The 26,574-nt window shown below is 38.0% G+C and overlaps 2 protein-coding genes across 5 annotated transcripts in view; one reads left to right on the top strand and one right to left on the bottom strand.

Annotated features, from left to right (window-relative positions):
* On the bottom strand, positions 1-26,511 carry RNMT (RNA guanine-7 methyltransferase). Of its 4 annotated transcripts, XR_008615935.1 has the most exons (12): positions 26,426-26,511; positions 23,748-24,202; positions 21,229-21,364; positions 17,595-17,720; positions 15,021-15,136; positions 13,783-13,964; positions 13,092-13,256; positions 9,996-10,113; positions 8,697-8,798; positions 7,729-7,762; positions 4,370-6,985; positions 1-1,510 (listed from the first exon to the last, which is right to left on the bottom strand). XR_008615935.1 is itself a non-coding variant. In XM_055080422.1 (11 exons), the coding sequence occupies exons 2-11, from the start codon at positions 24,162-24,164 to the stop codon at positions 6,945-6,947; spliced, it is 1,437 nt and encodes a 478-aa protein (XP_054936397.1). In that variant the 5' UTR covers positions 24,165-24,202; positions 26,426-26,511; the 3' UTR covers positions 1-6,944. The 4 variants fall into 4 exon arrangements, 3 of the variants coding, with proteins under 3 accessions (XP_054936397.1, XP_007119165.1, XP_054936398.1); XM_055080422.1 differs by having other exon boundaries at positions 1-6,985; XM_007119103.4 differs by having other exon boundaries at positions 1-4,600.
* Positions 26,506-26,574, top strand: part of FAM210A (family with sequence similarity 210 member A) — a 41,314-nt gene continuing 41,245 nt past the window's right edge. Inside the window, exon 1 of the mRNA XM_028480112.2 lies at positions 26,506-26,574. The gene's annotated coding sequence lies outside the window, so the exon portion shown is untranslated.

Here is a 26,574-nt window from a genome sequence, read left to right as displayed (position 1 = left end):
TTGGATAAATAACATGTGGTTTATTCACACCATGGAATACTATACAGCCATGAAAAAGAACCATGTACAAATACATGCAACAAAAATTTCATATACTGTCGACCAAATAAGCCAGTACAAAAGAATACATAGTTTGATTCTTTTCATATAACATCCAAAACCAGACAAAAGTAACCTATGCTCTTAGAAGTTGAGATAGTGGTTACCCTTGGGAGGCAGCTACTGGAAGGGGGCAGCAGGGGCTTCTGGGGAGCTGGTAATACTGTTTGATATGGGTGCTGACTATATGCGTGTTTTCCATTTGCGAAAAACACCAACTTTTTAATATATATGTTACTCTTCAATAAAAAGTTAAAACAAAATAATGTGCCTCTGCCTGGATAATCAACTCAGACTGAAGAGATGATTCCTCTCGGCCATCCTCTCAACTCCTGCCTGCCACTTCCAAACAGTGTCAGCCCCTAACATACAAACTAGATTTGCTCTAGGTCTGGCTGCTAAAGGAGTAGGCCTACCAAAATGTGAAATCCCAGTTTAAACCTTTGCCTTCCTGCCTATGAATTATTCCCTTTTTACCCTCCTCCCTAGTACACTCAAGGGCCCTCCTGCTCTCTCTGCCCCAAATCCTTACTCAGGAGTAAATGCTCCTCTCAGGGAACATTTAAATAAGTATCAAAGCTTTACACCCAAAGGATGGAGCTCCAATAGTTAATTTTTCCAGTTGCAGGTAGCGGATGAGCAAGGAGTCCTCTAGGCCTAACACCCTGGAGGCATGTAACGTGCAACTGGAGTGCAGGCCCGACCTGGGGGTTATGGGGTGTTCAAATCTTGGCTTTGCCTTAGGCAACTTTGTATCCTCTCTGTCTCTCGATTTCCTCATCATCAAAACAGGGATAATGGTGCTTTCCTCATACAGTTGTTGTAAGGATCACATATAATACATTTAGAAAAGTGACTGACATAAGGGAGGAACTTAGTAAATGTTAGCTGTCAACATGGCTTTACCCAGGGTATACTGTCCCCAAGAACACATGGCCTAGGGTAAGTCTAGGTAGCAGAGGGCTTTGGAGCTCACCCAAGTCTCGCCAGGCAAACCCAGGAGAGTACTCCTGTGTGCCCTATACTTGTTAGGTAGTGCAGTGAGAAGCAGGCACACATGCTCCAGGGCTAAATGGGAACGGAGGAAGAATTGGGAAGGACATGAGGTGGAGAAGAGTTGGCTGTGCCTCAGCCCCAGTCCCACGTATATCTGCTAAATAAGTCTATCATTAAATAAATGCATGCATCAGCCACTGTTATCGACTGCCTTCAAAGAATCAGAAATGCTGTTGTCAGAGGGTGAGAAATGAAGAAACTTCGTATCAGGTGTGTAGCATTTGATGTAACATCGACCAGGGAGGTGGTGATATCATACATCCATGCTTCTTGTTTGACCAAAGGGCCATGCGCATTATGGTACAACTGTTATTATAAGGCCGTGGTCCCTGGGTCTGGCCTCTACTTTGAAAACCTGAAGTAGACAACAAAAGTCAGTTCCCATTAATCATGTTCAGTAGCTAGAATATTTACACTGGCAGTTCTTCCCCACAGGCAGATTTGCACAAGAAGCCAAATCCTCATTAGGATACTTGAAGACTTACCAAAATAACATAATGCAATAAACTAAGACAGGCTGAATAAATACCCAGAAGAGCTAAAGGGACTGCAGATCTGGACAACTGACAGCTGACAATGCTTCTGTGGTCTCTCCTCTGCTGATCCACATCACTCCCACCTCCAAGCCCATCTCACTTGTACCCCTCTGCTCTGATGCCCTATAAATACTATTAACATGAATTTAGGCAGCAATCATACTTCCTCAATTTCCAAGTTTGGGGAGGGGTAGGTTAGGAAACCCTGTACTGATAATCTACCTTTCAGAGTCATCACAAAGATTAGTTAATTTAAGTCACAGTCTCTAATCAATCCTCTCTCTGAAGGCAAATTTCTCTGGGGAGTCACACTGGAGTGGAGGCTTGGTGGCCCAAATGCACAGTCACCACCCGCAGGTTAGGACACTCCTCTTAGAATGCAGTGGGAAACGGCCAGGTTCTCCCCTGAACACTGGCTACGTGGGGCCCTTGCTTTATTGGATTCCAGGCCCAAAGAGTTCCATTTGTGTGCTCTCAGTTACGCCACAACCAGCCAGGTTCCCAGCCTATTCCTCACGATTTCTTTCCACAAATGCTGTAGCTGATTCTCACTTTTACTTTCATCCCCAGAGGACAAACTGAATGGCAGGTCTGCAAATGCCCTTGAGCCACTTCCAGGAGCAGCTTACATCACTGGCTGGACAATGAAAAGCCATCCTACCTCTCCTAACAGTTTCCACTAGTCTTGGATAGAAAATCACCAAATATTTAGACTGCAGATGTGTGTGGAGGAGTCCCACAAGCTTTTACCCTGGTGATGGCAGTTCTTCTTCAATCACTACCCAGATACCTAAGAGGAGACGTCAGGGAGGAAGAGCAGAGAAGGTAACAAGGCCACCAAAGCTCAAAGGGCAACGGCTGGGATGCCGCACCCTCTGGCGAGGCTCCACACACCCCTCCACACGTGCCAGCCCGCTCAGACCGAGAGCCCGCTCAGACCGAGAGCTCACTCCAGCTCTCTGTGCACCTTTCTATCCATAAAGGCCTGGGGACCCCACCTTCCTTTCCTCTTGGTTTTGCCATCACAATTACTCCACCCTTCGGGGATTCTTCTCTCTCCCAAATTATCCATGGAGTGGACAGAGCAGGAGGTTAAAAATATGCCTTATGACTTGCTTAGAATAAACTAAGACCATTACATGAGGACAGTGGTAGGAAGTAACAGAGAAGTTTTTCATACTCTACCCAAACTATCACAATACTTTCTGGCACCTCCCCCAGAACTGAAATGAACCTGGGCATGTAACACCAAGAGCTCACCACCCCCACCTCCCCAGCACCAGCACCAAACCGCAGCTGGCGAATGGCAGCCACCAGGCAGAAGTGCTACTATTTATTTTCCCCAATGACTTATGGTGAACCACCACTAAGGCAAATGACCATTTTTGTAAACTGGTAACAGTCTGGAGATGGACAGATTGTGGAAGGAACAGAAGTTAGGTAACCTGTGTTGTCCTGCTAGAAGGTCTGCTACTCTAACACCAAGAACAATCAACACACATAAACAAATTAAGAGACTACAGTTTTTTAACAAGTTCTCTGGATAATTATAGAAAGAAATGTCTTTTAAAACCATGCATGAAATAAGTGATTTTTAAAGGAGCATGTATAAATTGCTCTACTTTGCTCTTTAAATTTTTCACTACATATAAAAAACTGGCAAGTTCTTAAACGGTGATAAATTAAGGACAACAATTCACACTGGTGTCAGTTTCCGAAGAGTCACACAAGAAGCCAGGGCTGACAACTCTAAGGGTTCTGAAATGGCACATGCAAATTCTAAATGGGGATGAGACGTCAGACCCACTGTGCCAAGTACAACGTGGTGACAGAGGAGCAGGTACTGGTTGTTTCTGGGCCAAAGGGGGTAATGGATCTACAGCGTGCAGCACCCGTAACTCAGACCCGTCATCAGGGTGAATTCCTCCGAAGTCTCTCAGTCAGCTTCCTTTACCACCACGCTGCCGCCCACTCCCCACCCCGCCACCCCAACTGCAGTTCCATATATAAAGCTGAAGAAAATGTGCAAACAGATTCACATGGGAGAGGTTCACCAAATGTTGAGAAAAGCACCTACAGCATTTTGGTTCAGTAAAGATATGAATTACATCCTGGATAACTAGAAACATTAATTGCTATTGTAAGAAACTCTTAAGAGAAAGCTCCCCAAATCCAAACAATTTTATGCTGGAATTTGAAATGTTCTATCTAGTTCTAAAACTGCATCATATTAATAAATGAAGTAGTTGTTATTTATAATGAAATTTAATAACTGGTTAGAATAAACTAAGACCATTACATGAGGACAGTGTAAAATTCTAGGTAATTAACTTTTATGACCATCTAAAATTTAGTTTTAAACTTATAATTTTAGCAATATATATTGAACACTTACATTCAATTGTACAGAATGCAATTAATTTAATCTTGAAAAACACTAACGAAACTAAGGAAATAAGCACACACACCCTCGAATCAGTACACTCTCTCACCAATTCTACAACTGCAATAAATTTAATACTCTAAATAAACACTGGACAAAGCAGAGCACTGGCGAAAGAACTCAGAGGCTTTAACAAGTCATTTTATAATTTTTATGAGCTAAGAGAGTGGAGGCAAATGGAATTCTTAGAACATTACTTAAAAATAGATTTTTAAAGACAAGGGTCCCGACTCACTCTTATATACACACACAAAGTTCATCTGTCACAGACAGCAAATGTTGAATTTATACACTGTAGTTTCCAGCAGCATCCTGCATGTTGAGAATAATTAAATTAAACAAGGATGTCAGATCTATGGAAGATGGACCATTCAAATCTGTACAAGAAAGAACACAGCTGTTCTGGTGCTACTGCATATGTGATGTGCTCACTGCTGCTTCTCAAATGCAAAAACCAAGTAAATACCTGAAAAGAAAACAAACAAAAGTTAGAGGTTGGTTTCTCACATCCTCAGGGCAACAATCTCCGTCTTGTTCATAATTTGGTGAAAATTCTCAAGCAGCTTTTGAAAAGGAAAAATTCCATTATTTCTAGGAGTTCTTCAATAATTCTGAGTCATACTTAGGCAGATATGGGATCATAACTACTTACTTGAAAACAAGTATCCACTTACTGTAATAGTGACATCACAGCCTTGGAGAAAACCAATTTAACAGCTCTAAAAATCTCTACTGACCGTTTAAGGAAAAAAGAAGTATAAAAGCAAAGAAAATGAAAACTGGAAAACCTTATGATTTAATTCTTTTTACCTGGAATAATTGCACTACTATGAGTGCAGGGGTAATCTAAGTTCGCTACTCAGGAGGGGAAAAAAACCCTAATAAAAATGGTAAGGAACACATATAACATGCATGTTAAAATTCATCCAATTATCCAGCTGTTGTGTTGTAGGGCCTGGTAAGGAAAGTGAGCCAAAAGCCACATGATAATCGACAGTTCCAGCCCCAAGAGCACTCTCCCTTAAATAAGGTTTCCGGCTTTGATGTGTGTTCACTCAAAGACATCTAAATGAATCTATAGTTCCCAATTCTGAACCACACTGAAGTTCAAATTTATTATATCTTCTTTAAAGATACTGATAGATTTTATGATTATGAAAACGATTGAAAAGACAAATCCTCAAAACACCACAAAAATGTTCAGGGTGTTCACTAGAACATTCACCCAGTGAGTCGAGATAAGAAGCCATGTGACGAGGAGGCCTCGCCCCTTGGGTCAACCGTAGAACAGGGGACGGATGAAGGATGGCAGACAACATAAAGGCCTCCCACTCCTCGAGTCCTCGGCCTCTCCAACCCAGCCTGCACAGGAGCACTACGGCAGTCTCCCCTAACACCATTCTGGTCATGCTATTCTTCACTCATTCTCTAGCTCTCAAGTCTTTTAGGAGAAATAAATACGGCTGGCAGCAGATCAGACAGATGGGGAGAAAACAGGCAGGGTGATCATCAACACTGTGGATTCTTCTTGAGGGGAAGGAAGCAGAGCCGCCTAAAGCACTCACTGGCAAGTCCTGAGGCTCAGGACAGGCCGGCATTGCTGAGCCTGCCGTGCACCTCAAGTGCTCTTTCTGGAGCAAACCCTGCCAAACCCACCCCAAACACATCTATACCCACTGCATATAACCTGGCAGTCCTGACCTGCCTGGATCTAGGGTCATATAAAACCAGTGCTTAATTCCAGATCAGCAATGAATAACTTTCTCTCCTTTCTAACTCAAAAATTCTGGAAGTCTCACTAATTATATAAAATACCTTCTGTGCCATCATTTCAACTGGGATTTAAACAAAAGAAACTTAAACCACTTCTAAAAGCAGATCAGCAACAATTCTCTTTTCTTCCACATTTAAAGCATCTTCTAGAGGAGCAGCAGGCTCTGGTAATACGAGTTAAATGATTAGACCAGTAGGAGTCTAAAATATAGATTCTTAGACTGTGGCACCAGCCCACAAAGCCCTCCAGGTCAGAAAAATATAATTCATCACAGAGCAGATAGACCCTGACACACTGATCCTGGCTGCCCTTTGGCCATTGTTCCTTTCCTATTGCTTTTCTCCTCTCTAACCCACCTCTTCTTCAACTGTCTGGGGGCATCTAATTCTTCACTTGTATATTACTGCTGAAGTCCATGTTTAATATAAAAATACAGTGCTGATCTGCAGCCAGCACCACCATCACGATCTTTGACCAAGGTCGTTCTGTTACACGGCACTTTGGGATTGGTGGGACATCTAAGGTAACTGGCGTATCTCCACTCCAAGGAAACCAAAGAAATGTGTCGGTTTCTGCACATATTTCTACGTTTGTCAGAGATTACGTCTCTAATATCTTCCAATCCCATTTCTACCGAGGGCACCAATATTCTGAAACTGGCTCAAAGTGTGCCTTCTTCCCTTTTCCTCTCTTTCCAATTCAGCAAGTCCTAAGAATTTTCCTTTCCGTGGGTGTCCATGAGGCCATGGCTGAGAGTGTGGAGCACCTGGGCTGGCTCTCTGACCTCAGCCAAGCTATTTGCCTGCTTTCCTATCTGTGAAAAGAAGACAGAATTAATAGTAGTCTACTGACAAAGCTGTGAGGATTAAATGAGGCATAACACAGGAAAAGTTTCGAACAGCAACTGCGCCCAAGCTAAACACTCAGTAATACCAACTATTATTATTTTCCAGATTTCACTAGTTTTTATTAAGCTCTCCTTCATCTGTTTTCCCCATTACAGGAACTTCAGCATGTAAAACAGTGTGCCCAGAAGTCACTCATTTATGTCTGTTTCTTCTACTGGATAGTACACTTCTGGAAGGCAAAAAGGTAACATTTATTTTTTTATCCTCCAAAGCCCTTTCATAGATAACTTTATGTAAGTTAATATTCAAAATGTTTATCAAATGGGTTATCTCTGATTACCTTCGATTTTTCCTTCAACATAATCAACAAATATTTAACCAAAGAGTGGGAACTACCTTTTAAGTCGTCAGGGCAACCATATAAGGGTATCACCATCCTGGCAGGGAGGCTCTGGGACTTCACGACTGGCCAGGCCTCTGACCTCTCCTCCAAAGACAGGTGCCTCACTTCAGAATGTCTCCACATCATGGCTGTTCCTAACCAAACACCCTCTAAAACATCCTGCTCAGTGCTGCTTCACTAAATGTTCTAGTATTTATTATGACTTCACTGTCAACGCCAGAGAGGCCAGAACCAAATAAAATACACGGAACTGCTCCATAAGCCAAAATTTCCAGCAGAAATGTAAGGTAAAGACATCAAATACAGATGGCTTCATAGTAACAAGTAGACAATGAAAATAATGCTTGTCAAAGTTTACGTTAAGGAACATCCTGCATATATTTTCTCTTGGCACTAAATTGCCGTGCAAGATGGGGAATTAGACATTTATAGGAATTTTGTGTATAACACAATCACCCCCTCACACAAATTAGTATGTGTCAGAAAAATTCTAAAGTTTTCAGATTTTAACAATCACTTTGAAGCAATTTTTGAAAATGCCAGTAAATCTACACTGATGATATACTCACTTGTAGCTTCCCATTCTGATTTACTTAAGGTTCCCTAAAATTTAAAAAAAAAGAAAGAATATTTCAGATTGAATATGCAAGTATATGTGTACTTATTTTTCAATAATGGACAGAGGTCTCCAAAACCCTAACTTCATTATAAATACACATACAATTTACTGTTAATATTAATGTAATCTGAATATAAAATAAATCAATGAGATTAACCTTTAATGCCATCTTCTCACCACTTTTGTGCTACTGCCAATTCTCTAAACCACTGATTCTCAACCAAAGGGTGAATCTGCATAAAGAGGGTATTCGTGTGTAACTGGAAAAATTATCTAGCTTACATTTTTAACTTGGAAAATGGAAAAGAAAAAAAAAAAAGAGGCCTATCTTGAAGCATCAAATAATACTGCAGGAGGGAATAAGATTTTTGTGTTTTTACAAAGCAAATCACAAAATAAAGTATGTATCATACAAAGGAAATAAATTGTATTTAGTGATGTACTTGCTACTTTGCAAAGGCACTGAGTAACAAGACATACAGTGGCAAGTTCAGTAACTAATATAATTTTGAAGAAGTGATAATTATGTAGCATTCATAATTAAGGAAAATGTGAACTTCCACATAGAAGTCAGAGAAAACGAAGATGTAATTTTTCCCCATCTAAGCTCATAAGCCCCTGAATTTTATCTATGGAACACCATGAGTCAGTAGTGTCCAGGTAAAGATACAATGGTATAGCAAGAAAACTCTCAAGCCAAGCCTATAACTTTTCTCCCATCCTTATTTCCTCCATTCTCAGTTCGTTAAAGTACATTTTATTCTATATTCTACAGTTATAAAAAGTTATCACAACTTAGGGGAAACAGACTACTGTGTATCTGATTTGTAACTCAGTGAACTCAAGTATTATAAACCAGTGAAATAATTTCCTAAGTTTCCATTTTTCTATAAAGCATGTTAAAAAATAAAAACTTACCAATGGCAACCTCACTTGACTGTTCTTCATGTACTTTGCTGCATGTTCATAGTCATCCGCCTTCTCAGATGCAAGTTTGGAATTCTCGTTTGCAGGATATGGCTAGGGAAGCAAGTGAAATTCCTAGTTGAGACGTTACACTGAAATTTACAATTCAGAATTAAACACACAGCCACTGAAATAAAATAATTAAGACAGTAATCTTTAAGTATTACTTCAGGAATACAAACTACACATACTTTTGAAATATGAAAAAAAAAGGAGTGAAGGGAATCCTCTCTGAACAAAGCAGCTGCCATGGTCAACACTGAGCATGATCAGAGTATCTACAATCACAGAGAGTCTACACAGGGACTGAATAGCATCCTGAATTGCCACCAAGGACCACTTGGCTGCAAACACCTTTACCTCCCTGACTCCTGGTCAAAGGCTTTTTCTGTTACGACTCTAAGCTGAAGGAAGTTATCAGAAGAGCTAAACATTCATCTGAACATTACGGTGACTTAGCAGCCGTGGAAGTATGAACAGCAACTGGAAATAATACAAACGAAATGCTCAGTCAACAGAACCTTGGGAGTTCCAGAAGAGAAGGAAAATATCCAGCCTCCAATACAGGTCGTCTCCATATTTATATAAAATCTGAAGAAGGGCCTCAAAAAAATGCTGTTTTTAAAGGTATGCTGGACAAATGTTTATTCAAATTACTTTGAGCACTATTTTTAATCCATTTAAACATCTCTTTATACTACAAAGTGCTTTGTAATGCATGTAAATAAAAACAAGGAATTACACACTCATGTAGCAACCATCTACTCTGTAAAGGTTATATACTCTTTTAATTCCTTTCTTTGCCCTGTTACAACAAACTAGCTAGCAAGGAACCACTTTAGATGTACATCTTCCTGAAGAATTTTTAAGAAACTGATCCAGGAATGTCTACTTTGCTATCTTCTTTTTCCCCTTTGTAAGTATCCTACAGTAAGATCAGACATTAGAAATTTAGCTATGTGTTTTCTGTTTAAAAAAGTATTAGTTTTTTGGACTTCCATAGTGGGGAGAGGCCAGGGTGCTGCTGAACATCCTACAGGGCACAGAGCAGCCCCAAATGCCAACAGCCCTGAGGTTGAGAACTCTTATGTTAAAGCTCTGTCCTAGGTGCTGAAGAGTCTAGAGTTGGCACCAATAAGCTGTGTAATTTATATAAATACTGAGTGTGTACATGGCCTTGAAAGAAATCTCAGAGACAGCCAAACAAGTTTACTATGACCTGGAATTTTTACACCTTTTCTAAATACTCACCTCCAGGGCCTGCATTCGTTTTAACAGCATTTTATTTTCATTGTTCTTAATCTTTTCCTCATAGAATTCCAGAAATGTTTTTTTGTAGACTAGTTTCATATTGTACTTCTTCGCCATTCTGTCCAAAAAAGATTATTTAATGAAAAGGCTTCCAAAATATTTGTAATTCCACACGCAACAGTAACACCTTCTGGGCTTAACTAAAAACCTTTACAAATTCACAAGAGGACCATGCAAAATGAGTGAAGGGCAACACACCACTGACCTGAAGGAAATGTGCAGTTAAATCTCACTGGGTCACAGGGAACTCCAGTAACGTAACAGACAGGCCAGGAAATGAAATGAAAGGCTGTGAGATGGGGACCACAGGCTGTAAGGAACACTTTTCTACCAACTCCATTTCATTTGACTCGATCCCTTACAGTGGCATTGAAAATAGTGGCCAACTTCCTTCTTAAAATAGTCTCTTTCATCTACTGGATTCCCTGGCAAGACATACTATTAATTTTTATCCTACATCTTGAACTGCTTCTTCACAGTTTGTTTTACAGGTTTCTTTTCCCAACTTCCAAATGTCAGCATTCTGAAGAGTGTGGCCCAGAACCTTGCTCACTGTCACTCCCTGATGTATACAGCTTGCCAACAGCTACGGTAGCTCAGTCCTGGCCTCTGTCACTGCACTGCTCCCTAGAAATCTCCACCAGGACTGCCACAGGCGTGCTCTAACTCCCCACCTCCAGAGCTGAATCCCACTAGCCTGTTCTTCTGCCAATCTTCGCTATTTCAGTAAATCCATCTAACGATCCACGCCTCCCCCTCTCTATGCCCAGTGTTAAGCACACCACCATGTCCTCTCCGTTTACCTATACAACATACTTCAAACAGGCCCACTTCTGACCCCGTCACTCGCCACCATCCTGCTCCAACACCATCACCACACAGCTGTACCACTTCGCTCGTTTTGCTGCTATTCTTACCCTCCCTCAACCAATTTTCCAACTGCAGCCAGATTATGCTTTTAGCAGTGCACAGGTCACGTCCCTCCTTCACACCCTTCACTGGCTCTCCAGCACACTTAGGGCACTATTCAAAAGCCTTTAACATGGCCTCTAAGGCACTCATTTATACACGAGTGCTGCCTCATCTTGAGCCAGCTGGGCCCTGATTCCTTAAGGCCCAGTCACAGTGGCTTTCCTTCGGCTCCTTGAACTAGCCAAGCTCTGTCCGTCCCACTTCGGGGCCTTCACACATATCGTCCCTTACGCCTGGAACACTCTCCCTTCCAGTCTCCAACTGGGAAACTAGACAGCCTTTAGATGTTGACTTAAACATCACTTTTTCCAAGGTGGCTACCTTAAATCCTCAATGACATTAGGTCCCCCTGTTATGATAGCCTTGCGTGTGTATTTTTTCCGAGTGCATTTGCTGAAGTTGATTACTATGTAGCTGTAGACAACAAAAGGGAACCTGAGGATGATTTCAGGTAGCACAAAAGGAGGAGAGGAAGAAAGGGAAAAAGTCTGAAAGGGGACTTGTGAGGTGACAGATGAGGGGACAGAGTGAAGGAAACATTTGAGGGCCACTTGGATTTGCATATAAGAGGCATACATAAGGCAGGAGTCCCTGAAATTAGTATTAGCCCTCCTTGGAAAGACAACATGAGTAAATATAAAAGCCTCTTCTATTCCAGGCAGTTCATTTTCTATCATAAATATCCAAAATGAGCCTTTACAAATGAAACCAAGCTTTAGCCCTAAGAAATACCATAATTACAAAGAACTGAGACTCAATTTGACCAATCTGAATAGGTTTGCCATGTAAAAGCTAATTAACGAAATGGCAGAAGGGCATCTCAAAATCCCTATGCATTTTCTGATTGTCTCCCTGAATGAATACCTGTCTTAATAAATAATTCAAAAAAATTTAAAATATTAAAGTGATACTTTATGACTTTATATGTTTAAAATCATTAGGCAATATAAGCAGAAAAGATTGCTAGTGTTTGCCTAGCATTAAAAAAAAAAAACTTTCATTTTATTCTTTATCTTTTGGCGTATACTCAAATCACCAACTTTGTCAAACCAAAACACCAAGCTAACATACCAAACATATAAAACATACTAAAAACATTCCATGTTTTTCTTTCATAAAGTTGAAGAGCATAACATTTCCCCAAAGTTTGCTAATTATAAGGAAAATGTGATATAAATTTAATTTTATAGTTCATATTTATAAATTGTGCATAGTATTTTCCACGTTTAGTCACATGCTACTTCACTTTCTCATATTATTGTATATAATTTTTATATATTGTAGAACTCCTGAAAATCCTACACCCATAATTTTACAAGCTGCCTGAGACACAATTCAAATAATCACCAGCCAAAAATAAGTAAAACAATAAAGCTCTTCCTCTTCCTCAGTTAATAAAGGCTTTGTTTTAAAAAGAAGGGAACTGCAGTTTGGTCAGCTGTGACACTGCCTGCATTTAACTGGACTCTTCCATGTTCCCTATCAGGGAGACCCCCAAGACCAAGAAAAGGCCTTGGGGCCTTACCTGAAATCCCAGCTTTTCCTGTGCCTGTGGTTTGCCAGGACTCTTAGGAATTCAGGTGCATGACTGACTACATTCCTGAATCAGTACTTTATTATCGCCATTGCCCGTGAGACAGGCAATTTCATAAGCTATAGCGAAATATAAAACAACTTTTAATACCTATCCCTGTCAAAAGGAGGATCTCTACTTTGGGAAGACTCATTTTATGTTACCAAAGTACCAGCAGTTACTTAAAAACAAGTCTTTTGCTATTTATAGTGTCAGTTATTTTCTTCCACAACTTGCAGGCAACAGGCTCCCTTTCTTGCCTACAGGATGAAATAATTCCAGGAATAAAAGAAACTAAATGAGTAAGGCTGCAAGAGACCTATGGCACCAACCCTGGGTTTGAAGTTATTCATTTTTTTTTTTTAAATAAGGCTATACTTCTTCTTAGGATCCCACTTAAAATAAGAAACAAACAAAAATACTAATTTTTTTTCCTTTTCTTTCTCTCTTACACAAAAAGAGAACAGTTAACAGATTAATGACATTCTTACTCATTTAGCAATGGAAAATAGACCAAGAATTCAGGGACATCCACAACACCTTCCAAGTTGAAGTCATATTTGCAGCCAAATAAAGGATAAGCTCCTTTCTTCTGAAATTTCACAGTATATATTTCATTTCCAAATGATTCTGTTTCTGAAGCTTCAAGGCGTCTTCTATAAAAGTTATCCCCAAACCAAAACAAAAAGATGAAATTTGTTATTAGGTCAAATTTATTTTGATCAGATTAAATATGGGAGGGACACACACACATGATGCAATTTTATAAAGATTAGCTTTTAATTGGATTTGAGCTACTTTTAAGAAGCAATACATGAAAAGATCATTAACAATCTCACTAATAAAATTATGCTGGAAGTAGGTTTCACTATCATGACAGCTGGTTAAGTCCCAATGCCTCACATCTGATCTGGAGTTTGTCTAGCAATACCACCTCTGGCTTTTTGGCTGGAAGTAACATCAGTCTCCAACTTACACAGAAAGATGTTTTAAAGGTTCATCCGCAAATCTGACTTTTTAACTTAAAATTTGATTAACTACTCAAATACATTATCAAAGTGCTCAGCCCTTATAGGATCAACACAGCATGTTCTATAAACTTTACTCCTAATAAACACTTGCTACTCTAAAATAAGCTTAATTTTGAGTATGTTATAAACCACAACATATAAAAGTACTTACATCAATTCAAAGCTATTGGGAGTGGTACCAATAAAATAGCCTCCAGGGCTCAGTCTCTCACATGCATTTCTGAGCATGACGTCAGCCTGCTCATAGGACTCGAATGAGTAATGGCAGACAAACTGACAACTGCAGATGTCAAAGCACATTTCTGGGTCACGAAACTTATCAATCAAAAGTTCCTGAAACAAATTAAAATGGGTTAAGACTTTGAAGTTGGCTGTGACATAAAAATTTAGTGAATTAATTTCTAGAATTAGGATCCTTAAAATAAGAGTAGACATGACCTCCCACCAACCTACCCTTTCTCATTACATATCATAAAGATCAAAATAAAAACGCTCTTTCTTTCTGATTCAATAGAAATTGATTCCCGTTTTCATAGTAATTTTAAAAACTAGAGATTCTGAAATCATGCTAAAAAATATATCAAACATGACATTGAAAGGAGTTGATCCTTTAACTGGCTTTACTTGAAAACTAAAGTAAAATGATGTTGAACAGTAACTTGGGTTTAAAAAAAAAACACAAAGCTGGTCTTTGGGACATTTTTTACTTTTTAGGCTGCGCCATGCAGCTTGAGGGATCTTTAGTTCCCCAACCAGGGACTGAACCCAGGCTACGGCAGTGAAAGTACTGAGTCCTAACCACTGGACCACCAGGGAACTCCCTGGGACATCTTTTTAAAACGCAAAACTATTTTTAAAGGTTTCCAACTTTCTAGCACTTTTCCTTCCCCTTTCACAACTGCAAACAAAATGTGTAGAGTTACAGGTATCTATAATAGTTCAATGAGCTAAGGAGTCAGAAAAGAAATGTTCAAGGGGGGACTTCCAGCATTTCGAGTGCCTCTATAGTCTTAAACTTCAGCTGTTAAAGAGATTCGGAAACAGGTGTCACCAGACTGTGATATGTTGGGAAACCACCCAAACAAATTACAAGGTAAACAAAATGAAGTGCAGATCTATTTCAAAATACTAGAAAATAAATCGTGTCCAAACAGAGAAGCAACGAATGGTTTCCAAAGTAAAAGTATTAAAAGCTAAAAATTCCCAGAAGTATTCACTGGGTCATTTAAGGAAATTTATCATTAATGGAATTTCTAGTTGAAACTGAAAATCCATGTCCTGAAGATTTTTAATATTTCAAAGCAAATTTTTAAAAAATGAGCTGATTTTTAAAGTAAACCATTTACTCATACTAAAAATATAAAAACAGACAAATAAAAAAATACATACCTTTGAACAATCAGCAGTTATAAATTCTGCACTGAAAATATATTCATTATCACGACAACGATTTTTCATGTCCTCGTACCGCTGCTGACACTGTTTGACAGAAACATCAGCAATATCTGGAAGGGGGACAGGTGTTAGTAATGTCAACAACGGCCCACAGAGTTAAAACGGAAATGCAAAAATGGCACAAATCTAGACTTCATCTCAACTTTTAAACTTTGGCAGGGAATCTAGCCTTAGAAAAGCAGAAAGGTTCTATTTCCTTCAAAACAAAAGAGAAGAAAGTTTTTTGTTCCAATAGAAATGGCCTCTTATTTTTCAAAAGGAATTAACCACTTTCTCAATAGGTAATGACAACAGAAAAGTTCTACCATGATTTTTAAATGCTTATTCAAAGTTAAAAGCAGAAAGTTTAAATTCCAATTTGGATTATAAAACCTAACACTATACGCCCAGCTCTTTATAGTTTCTTAATAAAATGTTATTTGCCTTTTCCCAGTGTTGAGATTTGCACTGCAGGTACAAAAGCAACGGTGGGTACCTTGTCATGAATACAAGGTAGGGGCACCAATGGTACTGGTAATACTTGATATATTCTTCACTGCTATAAGCCAGTACAGAAAGAAAAAAGGGGGAAAAAAATCCAATTTCATTTAAGAATGTCCTTGATAAGCAGTAAAAATTAATTTTATGAAATCTTCAAAACATTTCTGCTACATAACAAAGTCTGCCTGAACAGGACTGGTGTGACTGTGCTGTAAGCTGTACTGCCCACTTTTTTCACACAAAATTGTTTCACTTAAAGAACCACTGACAGACAAACTGGTTATTCAGACTTCGTAATTTGGCAGACCTTTTCTTGTAGTGAAAAAAATGAGCCTGCCATTTCATGAAAACTATGGACTGTATTTGTTACCAATGATAAATTTGAGCTTTCAAGTGAAAGTTCCAACTCTGACAAACTTGTATCTACCACCACGGGCTGGGCATCTTCCCAATACTTAAGACTTTTCTGATCGATGGTGATATTAAACAAATGTGATTTCCTGATGTCAACATTTAGAAGATTTGCATAACTTTAGTGAACATTATTTTCCAAATATTACAAAATCTTGCAGGGCAAAGTGCAAGATAGACCAATGGATTTAAATATAACAGAACACAAAAAGTTCACCAATATGGTTTCAGATTCCACGCTGTAACTAACCTTTAAAGGAACTACCACTTGCTGAATTTTGATGTAGTATCAAAGATACTACATATCTTCAGTATCCTCAATTATCTGAAAAGACTATTAAAATACTCCATTTCACAACTACTCATCAAATAAAATAACACATCAAAACATACTGATGCAGAAACAGGTGTGAGAATCCAATTGTCTTCTATTACTCCAGACTCTAAAGGAATTTGCAAAAGTACTTTCAAAATGCTAGTCTTCTCACTACATTTTATCTGTAATAAATATTTTTTAAATTCTCGGTTTTAATTCCTATAATCAACAGATATAACCACATATGCAAAAGCTTTCTGGGGTCCTCATTTTTAAGAATGTACTGTGGTCATAAAACCAAAAACTTTGACAAGTGCCGATTTAGGCAATACTACTCCACAGGTGGTGCTGGGCACTTCCCACAGGAAGGAACATGACATCATCTTATCCCTCTTCAGGGTTAAGACTGACCAGCAGATTCAGGCACTTGATTCATCCAGTTAAGTTCCTATCAACTTTTCACCTAATAGCTTAGATCTATTATTTCACCAAGCGTGGAAAAATTTATTCATCATGATTTTTCAATAAAGAGGAATTTCTCTTTTCAACCATTTGGTTACGTTGAAATATGGTTCATACAGGGTTAGAGAAGATAAATACTCGCCACCCCCTCCCTTAGTTTATGAATTTCAGAATAATGAGTAAGTTTCCTTGCTCCCTCCAAGTGTGAACAATGAGATTTTTTCCCTTTATTTCATGTTTCAATCCACTGTAATCACTGCCTTTTTAAATTAATTAATTAATCTTGGCTGCGTTGGATCTTTGTTGCTGCACGCGGGCTTTCTCTAGTTGCAGCGAGTGGGGGCTACTCTTTGTTGCAGTGCACAGGCTTCTCATTGTGGTGGCTTCTCTTGTTGTGGAGCACGGGCTCTGGGTGCGCGGGGATCAGTAGTTGTGGTGCACGGGCTTAGTTTTAGTTGGTCCGCAGCATGTGGGATCTTCCCAGACCAGGGCTTGAACCCGTGTCCCCTGCATTGGCAGGCGGATTCTTAACCACTGTGCCACCAGGGAAGTCCCTTGTAATCACTCTCTTTTTTAATGACGAAACTATCCTATCTTTGACCAGTGAAAGCCTTTCCAAGTTTGTGCTTCAAACATGGAGTCCGACATGACTCCAATCCTTGTTTTTAACACCATCAGTAAAGTCTCATTACTCATTTTAGAAAACACCCATCTCATGCCTAGCCCCCAGACATCTTGTGGTAAGGTATTTTGGTGTTATGTCCATAATGAGATCTTTCTTATTTACATTTACCTGACAGACCACAGATTATTCTTTCCCATGCCATTATCTGTCTTACCAGTACAAACTAGCTTGTCAATTCTTCCCTTTTTCCACTTGAGTAAATCTCCACCTTTACCACATCCCAGGTCCAAAACAGTGATATCACGTTTTTTTTTCAGTCGCACCTTTTCTAAAAATTCTCCTAAAAGAGAAAATTAAGTCATAATAAATGATCTCTTCTCCATTTTTACTAAAGCATAAACTGTTACCCCTAATAACCTACTAACTTCTGCCTGACATGTACAGTAAGTCCCCTACATACAAACTAGAGAACTTTCAAAGATGTGAACGTGTGTTCGTAGGTCCAATCACGTAAGTTAGTTCATGTGTCTGGCGTACATCGTCACATGCATGCTCTACAAGTGGTCGTGCTTTTGTGTATTTTACGGTACAGTACTGTACAGAGTACAGTAGTACAGTATTATTACAGGCCCAGAAGGTCCAGAAGCTAGTGTAAAAGCAGTGGTGATGTATCTGGCACTGCTAAGAAGCGCGGGTTGTTGTAATGTACTACTGTACTTTTCAAGGAACTGTACTGTAAGATTAAAAATATTTTCTTTATTTTTTGTGTTTGTTTTTTATGTATTATATGTGTGAGAAGTTATTATAACCTATTACAGTATAGTACTATAAAGCAATTGTGTTAGTTGGGTACCCAGGCTAACTTTGTTGGCCTTACAAACAAATTGGACTTACGTACGTGTTCTCAGAACAAAACTCGTTCTTGTGTAGGGGACTTAGTGTAATATAAACACATTCATTTATGTAATTAATTCATAACTTCTAGAAAATATTTCAAAATTTGGCTAATTAACTTGATCCTTCAGCATTAAAGATGAAAGAGTATGTGTCTGGTATTTTAGAAGCTAAGACACGTTTCTGAAGGTTATTTTCAGAATTTGATTCAACATTAAATAGCAAACATTTTATTTTTTGCCTCTCATTTTATTAAAAAGAAGTTTAATAGTACAAAAAAGGCACATGACCTTGGTGGGTCAATAGCAAACATTTAAAATTCTAATTAATACAAGAATACCCAACACTTGCTCATGATAAGAAAAAAATTATTCATAATTTTTTGTAGTTCTCTTTCCAAAGCTAAGTGTTTAGCTTATTATACACTTAATAATTATGGGATCACAAGAGACCTTGATTTTGATAAGAGATGTCAAGCTTACCTCTAAACTAGTCAAAAAACTATACATACCTCTTAATTTTACTATCATCAGAATTCTTAAAAACTCTGAAATAAAAATGGAGTCTTTTATCCCAATCTACCAAATCACATTAAGATCCAGTAACATTAGCATGTCCCTTACATCAATAGCCAAATGGTTCAAACATCAGTTAAAGGCATATTAATATTCTTAGACAATGAAATATTCAGCAAGTCTAAAATTGGATAAAATACTGCATCCTAGATCTACTCTTCCTGTCTTTATCATTCTGAGTTTAATGTTTTCTATTTCTAATGTTTTCTATTTCTTGTACTATTTTGACTGCTAGAATATTCTGTATAAATACTTCTGCCTTTCACTGTCACAGAAGTACAAGTGTTCCATATTCAACTTTCTGCTATGAATCTTAAAAAACCAGCATAAAATACAGAAAGAGTGAAAATAAGAATTATAAAATCTCTTTATTTCCACATAAGATTAATGAGAGGTGAAATCTTCACGAAACATTATTCAAAGTTATCTTTATCACATTCAAGCATCGTACTCAACTATCACTAGCTATAAGCAGCAACAAGGAAGCGAAAATGAATGACAAAGAATGGGTGTTGAGAAGAGAAAGAAAAAAGGCAGCAAGGGAATTTGGCACAGGCCACACTGATTACAGCAGGACCAGAAAGACAGGTGCAGATACCAAAACACCCATTGAGAGAGTTGCTGGAACAGCTGAAGAAGAAATACCATGAATATGCTGAGAGAGAAATTTTTGCTAAGTCTGACATACGTGTTTTTAAAAACTACCCGATTCCCTGTTTATTAAAATAATACAACTAACAATGTGAAAAATAGTGCTGAACTTAAAAATATTTATTCAATGAATAAATACATGAATAAACAACACATTAGGAAAAATACTCAGTGATAACTTATCTGCATTACTGAGGATGATGAGGAAAGGAAGAGAAAAACTGAAAAGAAATTAGGAACAGCACCCAAAGATTACACGTATAGAGTAAAAATGTCATAATAAGTAACCTAAGAAAATAAATAAAAAGAAGTTCGTTTATTCATTTACCCTGGCTGACAAGTAGCAGTCAAATAAGTCTTATTTTTATAATAAAACAAAGAAAAATATTAAAATGTGTTTGAAATAATGAATCTAGTTCCCACTCCTGATACTTCTTAGAATGGATAATTTATCTTTTAAAATTACTAAATTATCGTTAAAACTAGTAGAAAGTAGCCATAATTAGTACTTTATTCTTTTCAGTGTAAATATGAAAGCATTCTCACTTTTTCTGAGATTGGCTTTTAAGAAAACAAAAACAGAAACCAAAATTCAAAAAAAAAACCTTTTTGTGAAAAACTTCAAAGTCTACTGGCTTTTAAAAATTCTCTAATCTCAGGTACGTGACTATTTAATGTACTTGATACACAAAGCAATAAATATATTCTGAATCATATTTCCTCCACTGACTTCCATTTTAATATCAAAGGTGAGTTTCCATAGATAAAATGCTGTCTAAAAAGCTGAATGTCTTCATCAATCCTCAAAGTAAACTTTATTTCTCCCCAGAAGAAAAAACAAGTTCAATGGACAATCAATACACATGATGACCTTTACCAACTCATTAAAGGCCTAGAGATAAAAAATCATGGCGCTGCCCATTTTCTTGACCTAATGGAACCCAAATGTCTAATTCAACAATATATCATTGCTCCAAAACTATTAGAGTAAAATAGATTATTTAACAGCACTAGGATAGCTTGATACTAAATGTAAAAGCACGCTGCCTCTACTGGCTTTTAAAAATTCTCTAATCTCAGGTACGTGACTATTTAATGTACTTGATACACAAAGCAATAAATATATTCTGAATCATATTTCCTCCACTGACTTCCATTTTAATATCAAAGGTGAGTTTCCATAGATAAAATGCTGTCTAAAAAGCTGAATGTCTTCATCAATCCTCAAAGTAAACTTTATTTCTCCCCAGAAGAAAAAACAAGTTCAATGGACAATCAATACACATGATGACCTTTACCAACTCATTAAAGGCCTAGAGATAAAAAATCATGGCGCTGCCCATTTTCTTGACCTAATGGAACCCAAATGTCTAATTCAACAATATATCATTGCTCCAAAACTATTAGAGTAAAATAGATTATTTAATAGCTTGATTCTAAATGTAAAAGCACGCTGCCTTCTGAAAGCCTGATTAACTCATCAACTTAATATTAATTAAACACTCATTGCTATCTTATGTAGTCAATCATAAGTAAATATGAAAAGAATTTACCTAAAAGGCTTACTTTCAGTTTTGGCTCCAGTTTTATAAAGCCAAGCTTTGATGATTAAATGAATAGTAACTAAAGACCTAGTAGCTTTGTATATGATTAACCATTTGGGGAGTAAAAAATGAGACATAAGCTGAAATTAAAAATTCAAAACCATAAATCAAAAAACAAACATACCAATGAGGACACTTTTCATCCAATTATTGAAGTTTCTTAGGTAAAAAATCCTACTTTGGCTACGTTTCTCCAAACCAACTTCCTGGAGTTCATTGTAGTGAGCGGCCACTGCTGAGCTGTGTCCTTCCTCCAAGTTCTGAAAATAAAAGAATGGAATAAAATTAAGAAGCTGAACATGAAAAAAATTAGTCTAAAAGAGCATCTGACCTATATACGGATAAAATACTACTGAAATTGGTAAACTTCATTAAGCAATGGCATAACCACAGAAATCCTAATTATAATCACATGGAAGATTTTCCCGTTCCCTATTTTTAAAAACATCTCCTGATTTAAAAAATTTTCATGTATAGAATTTTGGTGTTAACGTATTAATAAAACCAGTACTCTTCCAGAGTTCTGATTTATTCAATTCAGTAAATGTCAGTCAGTGGATGAAGTTCCTACAAGAATATAAAATAGAAATAATACATTTATTATATTTTTATAAAATTGTTGTGGGCATTAAGTGAGATAATATACACAAAGAGATGGGAACTCAACAGGCTATGTTCAGTGTCAGTGATTTATATTATTTGCTATTAACCTATTCAAGTTTCAATTTGTGCTATCTAAGACCCTAAGCATTCTGCAAAAATGCCAGGAAGGTAAAGGGCTTCAGATCCCCCAACTCCCCTGCTCAACCAAAGTGTTTCACCTGACATGTAAAATAGGTAAAAGGTTTAAGATTTTCACTTGAAAAAAGGGTTCCACTGCTAGTAAAAGTTTGAAAATTACATTTATGATACAAGCTCCTCTCTGTTACAAAGACTTTCATTCCACCAATGACAAACATGTGGATTATCTGCCACTTTCTTCCTGAGGAGTGATGGCAGAATTTTACCCATTCATTGAGTAATCCAGATTCCAACTCAGATTCCGCCACAATATAGTATTCCCAGATGAAAATGACTTGCTATCCCTTGCTTTATAATATTCTTGCTAAATACCAGGCTTAGCTAAAATTGTATGTAACTACCCTAATAAGAAGTGGAAACACCATAGTTTAAGGAATTACATTAAGAAAAGAATGTAAAGCTGGGTATCATCTTGATATTTATCATTGTAAGTGATAATCTCAAATAATTCCGACACAAAAGAGATGAACACCTAATTACAAAGGAAAAAAAGAGGATGAACACCTAATTAAAAGAAAAAAAAAAGAGATGAACACCTAATTAAAAGGAAAAAATGAACACCTAGTTAAAAAGGAAACAAAATTTAAAAATTAATTAGGAACACCTAATTAAATCATCTGGACCTTACACTGTTGTGTTTTTGAAAGTAACTAAGAAAAAGCAAACTATAAAAACTACCTTTCAAGTTTCTAGTCAAATAAGATTTCTGAAATAAGATAAAAATTATCTCATTATCAGAAGTTGTACCTACATAGAAAATAACTAAATTACAGGAGTTAAAACCCTATTCTATCTTAAGACGATGTCTATTAAAAATAGAACATTCCTACAGATGGTCAAAAAGCACATGAAAAGATGCTCAACATCACTAATTATTAGAGAAATGCAAATCAAAACTACAATGAGGTATCACCTTACATAGGTCAGAATGGCCATCATCAAAAAGTCTACAAACAATAAATGCTGGAGAAGATGTGGAGAAAAGGGAATCCTCGTACACTGTTGGTGGGAATGTAAACTGGTACAAACTGTACAACCACTATGGAGGTTCCTTAAAAAACTAAAAATAGAACTACCATATGATCCAGCAATCCCACTGCTGGGTATATATCCAAAGAAAACCAGAATTCGAAAAGATACATGCACCCTAATGTTCACTGCAGCACTATTTACAATAGCCAAGACATGGAAGCAACCTAAATGTCCATGACAGAGGAATGCATAAAGAAGATGTGGTACACATATACAGTGGAAAATTACTCAGCCATAAAAGAAATGAAATAATGCCACTTGCAGCAATGTGGATGGACCTAGAGATTATACTAAGTGAAGTCAGTCAGTCAGAGAAAGACAAATATCATGATATCACTTATATGTGGAATCTAAAAAATGATACAAATGAACTTATTTACAGCACAGAAATAGACTCACAGACTTGGAAAACAAATTTATGGTTACTGAAGGGGTAAGGTGGGAGGGAGGGATAAATTAGGAGTTTGGGATTAACATATACACACTACTATATATAAAACAGACAATCAACAAGGACCTACTGTACAGCACAGGGAACTCTACTCAATATTCTGTAATAACCTATATGGGAAAAGAATCTGAAAAAGAATGGATATATGCATATGTATAACTGAATCACTTTGCTGTATACCTGAAACTAACACAACATTGTAAATCAACTATACTCCAATATAAAATAAAAATTAAAAAAATAGAACATTCTTAAGTTATTAAAATTATGTAAAAAAAAAAAAGGTATTATTTCACAACTGCTCCAGATTTCAATCTGACATATTCCATTATGAATAAAAGAAAATACACTCAAAATACCTTTTGCTTTTCAGGAACATCTTCAAGTTCTATTTTTCTCCTTTTCTGAGTGCCATCTCCAGTAGGTTCATTTTCTGGAAAACCATCACTTTCCATTCTTCTTTTCCTTGAAATGCCTTCATCATCACCAGAACCTTTTTCCTCTGGGGCAATTTCAGCATCAAGTTTTCTTTTCTTGGATGGAGTGTCTTCCCCACAACTAGAACTTTCCTTTACAAGATCATCTTCAAACTCCATTTTTCTCTTTTTTGGAGTGTCTACTTGCCCACAAGTAGGAGCCTTTTCAGAAAGCCCAGTCCCAGGAGAGGTTGTGTTTTCATTAACAATGAATGAAGACTCTGTTTCTGAATCTATTGATGTTTTTGCCTCTTCATGAGAGATCTTTTCACATTCCTCTGCTTTTGCAGAATTTTCCATTTTTGATTACTTAGATGGTAAAACTTCATGAACTAACACTGGAACGGCAAAAATTTCATATTACTTGTAAACGTAATGCTGAGACTTTAAAAACAATTTAAACCAGAAACTAGCCATTTAATTTCAGCAATCAACTAAGAGTTTAAAAAACCTCATTAAAGAATATTGAAAACAATATTGATATATATTGCATATGAATTTCTGAAAATGCTAATGTGGAAGTACTAATTATAATCCCAGAACACTTCTACAATCTTGTCCATAAAAGTCACCACTGGCATTAAAACTGACAAATGAAGTCGTGGTAAACGAAGTCGGTTCCATTTCTATCCTGATCCTTACCCTACAGCCTCGGTTCCCCAAATGTGCGCTGGACACTATAACAAACTGATATGCGCACAGGAGAATATTTCAAAATTTAAGGCAAAGGTAGTGACATCTGACATCTGGAAGATATCACAGATACAGCTTCAAGTAGAGCATAGTTTTAACTGAGTAGATTGCACTACATTTCTTTAAATGACACCAGAACCTTGTGAAGCTGAGACTGGTGGTACCACAGAAAATCAGTGTAAAACAGGAAACGAAGTTGGTGTCAAATCCTATCTCAAGGCTTGAGAAGATATCCAGTACTCAACAGATGTACATATTCCACTAGTATGCATTCATGGTTAGCTAAGAATTAAACACAATTTTTTTTCAATCTGTGCATTATTTTAAAAAAACAAAGTTGTTAGGACATGCTTATTAAATTGTTTGGACTAAACTAGTAAGGGAAACTGCTAGGTATTTCTTTTGGCCTAGCGACACTGAAAACCAAGAACAGGAGAAGTCTGGGAACCTACAGTTGACTTCTAAAATCCTTACTTCGTAATGGGTGTCAGAATTAGGTAGAAAGTGAAGAAAGTAGAAATGGGTGGACAAGAAGTTTCAAGACCCAGCCTGCAACTTAATGACCATTAGTCTCTTTCAAATGTTCTTAGGCCTATGTGTGAAATGGGAGGGGGAGAAAAATAAGCGAGCTATTTAATGGACAGAAATTTTATTGTCATTCAACAAGTTGAGTGAACGCCTACTACAGAGAAGCTCAATAAGACACTATGTGAATTAGTCTTCAAGAAGTTTACAGCTGATATACTATTAAAATGTTAGGCTGTATTATTCAAACCAAATGGAAAAGAAAAAGCAAAAGTCCAAAAATCAGTGAGATTCAGCAAATTCAGAACCTGAAAATTATGAAGGGGGGTGTTCCCTGTAAAGAAACAGAATAAGAAATAAAGTCGCTTAATGGAATGGGTAAAAACAAGTCACTCTAAACCGGGAAGGGTTTCAAGGGATATTAACTTTCACTACCCAAGGTTTGAGGTAACAAAATACCAAGACATGCCAAAACAGGAAGAAATGAATCAGAGAGAAAAAAATTACCCAGAAATGTAATTTTCTGAATACTGCTTAAAATGATTATCTAGTAAAACTATCCACCAAATTATCAAGTCCCTATCCTCTACTCCCTACCATTTATTTCTTAATAAGGAAATGGAAACTGGTTTTAATTTCAAATAAACCAATGTAACATCCTTAGCTATAGATAATTTTAGCTGTAAATGTGATATCTAAATTCACTATTGGGAATAAAAGTTAATTTTATTTATATTTATCTGTGACATTTCCACAGATGAGATGTTCTAAAGACAATTCGGTCAGAATAAACGACACGGATTTCCAAACGAACCCAGAGATGGATAAGACTGAGGCCGAGCGTCTAAGGTGAACAAAGAGTAAGATCCAGACCCAAGAGGGCTGTCCTTCGGAACCCTCGAGGAAGAACTCAGGTACCGAGTCGACAGATACACAGATGCGCATGAACGACCACACCTGCATCTCGGTGACCTGCGCGGCAGGCACACCCGAGGTTTCACGGGAACCGCCGGCCCGGGGACTCGAACTCAAGCAGGTGAGCTCCACGCCCAACCCGCCGGCGGGCCGGGTCTCCTCGAGCCCGAGGACGCACTGAGCTGCCCCGGCGCCGCCCGGCTCAGGTTCCAGTCCACTACGCAGGCCAGGCGGCCGGCCGCTCCGGCTCCGGCAGCCCGGCGGGCCTGAAGTCGCTCTAGGGCCTCTCGAACCCGGGCCGGCTCTGCGCGGACGGGCGTCAGCGCCCACGGACCCGGCACCGCCAGCGGACAGAGGGCCTCTTCCACCGGGGCGGGCGCGGCTACACATAAAGAGTACGGAACCCACCGTTGCAACCTCACACTCACCGTCCAGCCATCCGCAACTCTGTTTGCGGAAGCGGCTCCGCGCCACGCGCACGCTGTGACGTCACTTCCGGAGAGTGCGAGTCACGCCGCCCGGAACCCCGAGTCCCGGCGTGCCGCGCGCGCCGTGCTGAGGGCGCCGGCAAGAGCGG

This window comes from Physeter macrocephalus, chromosome 19, assembly GCF_002837175.3.
Source record: "Physeter macrocephalus isolate SW-GA chromosome 19, ASM283717v5, whole genome shotgun sequence".
Lineage (NCBI taxonomy): Eukaryota > Metazoa > Chordata > Mammalia > Artiodactyla > Physeteridae > Physeter > Physeter macrocephalus.
The sequence above is the reverse complement of the archived record's forward strand: the minus strand, read 5'-3'. Positions and strand labels throughout refer to the sequence as shown.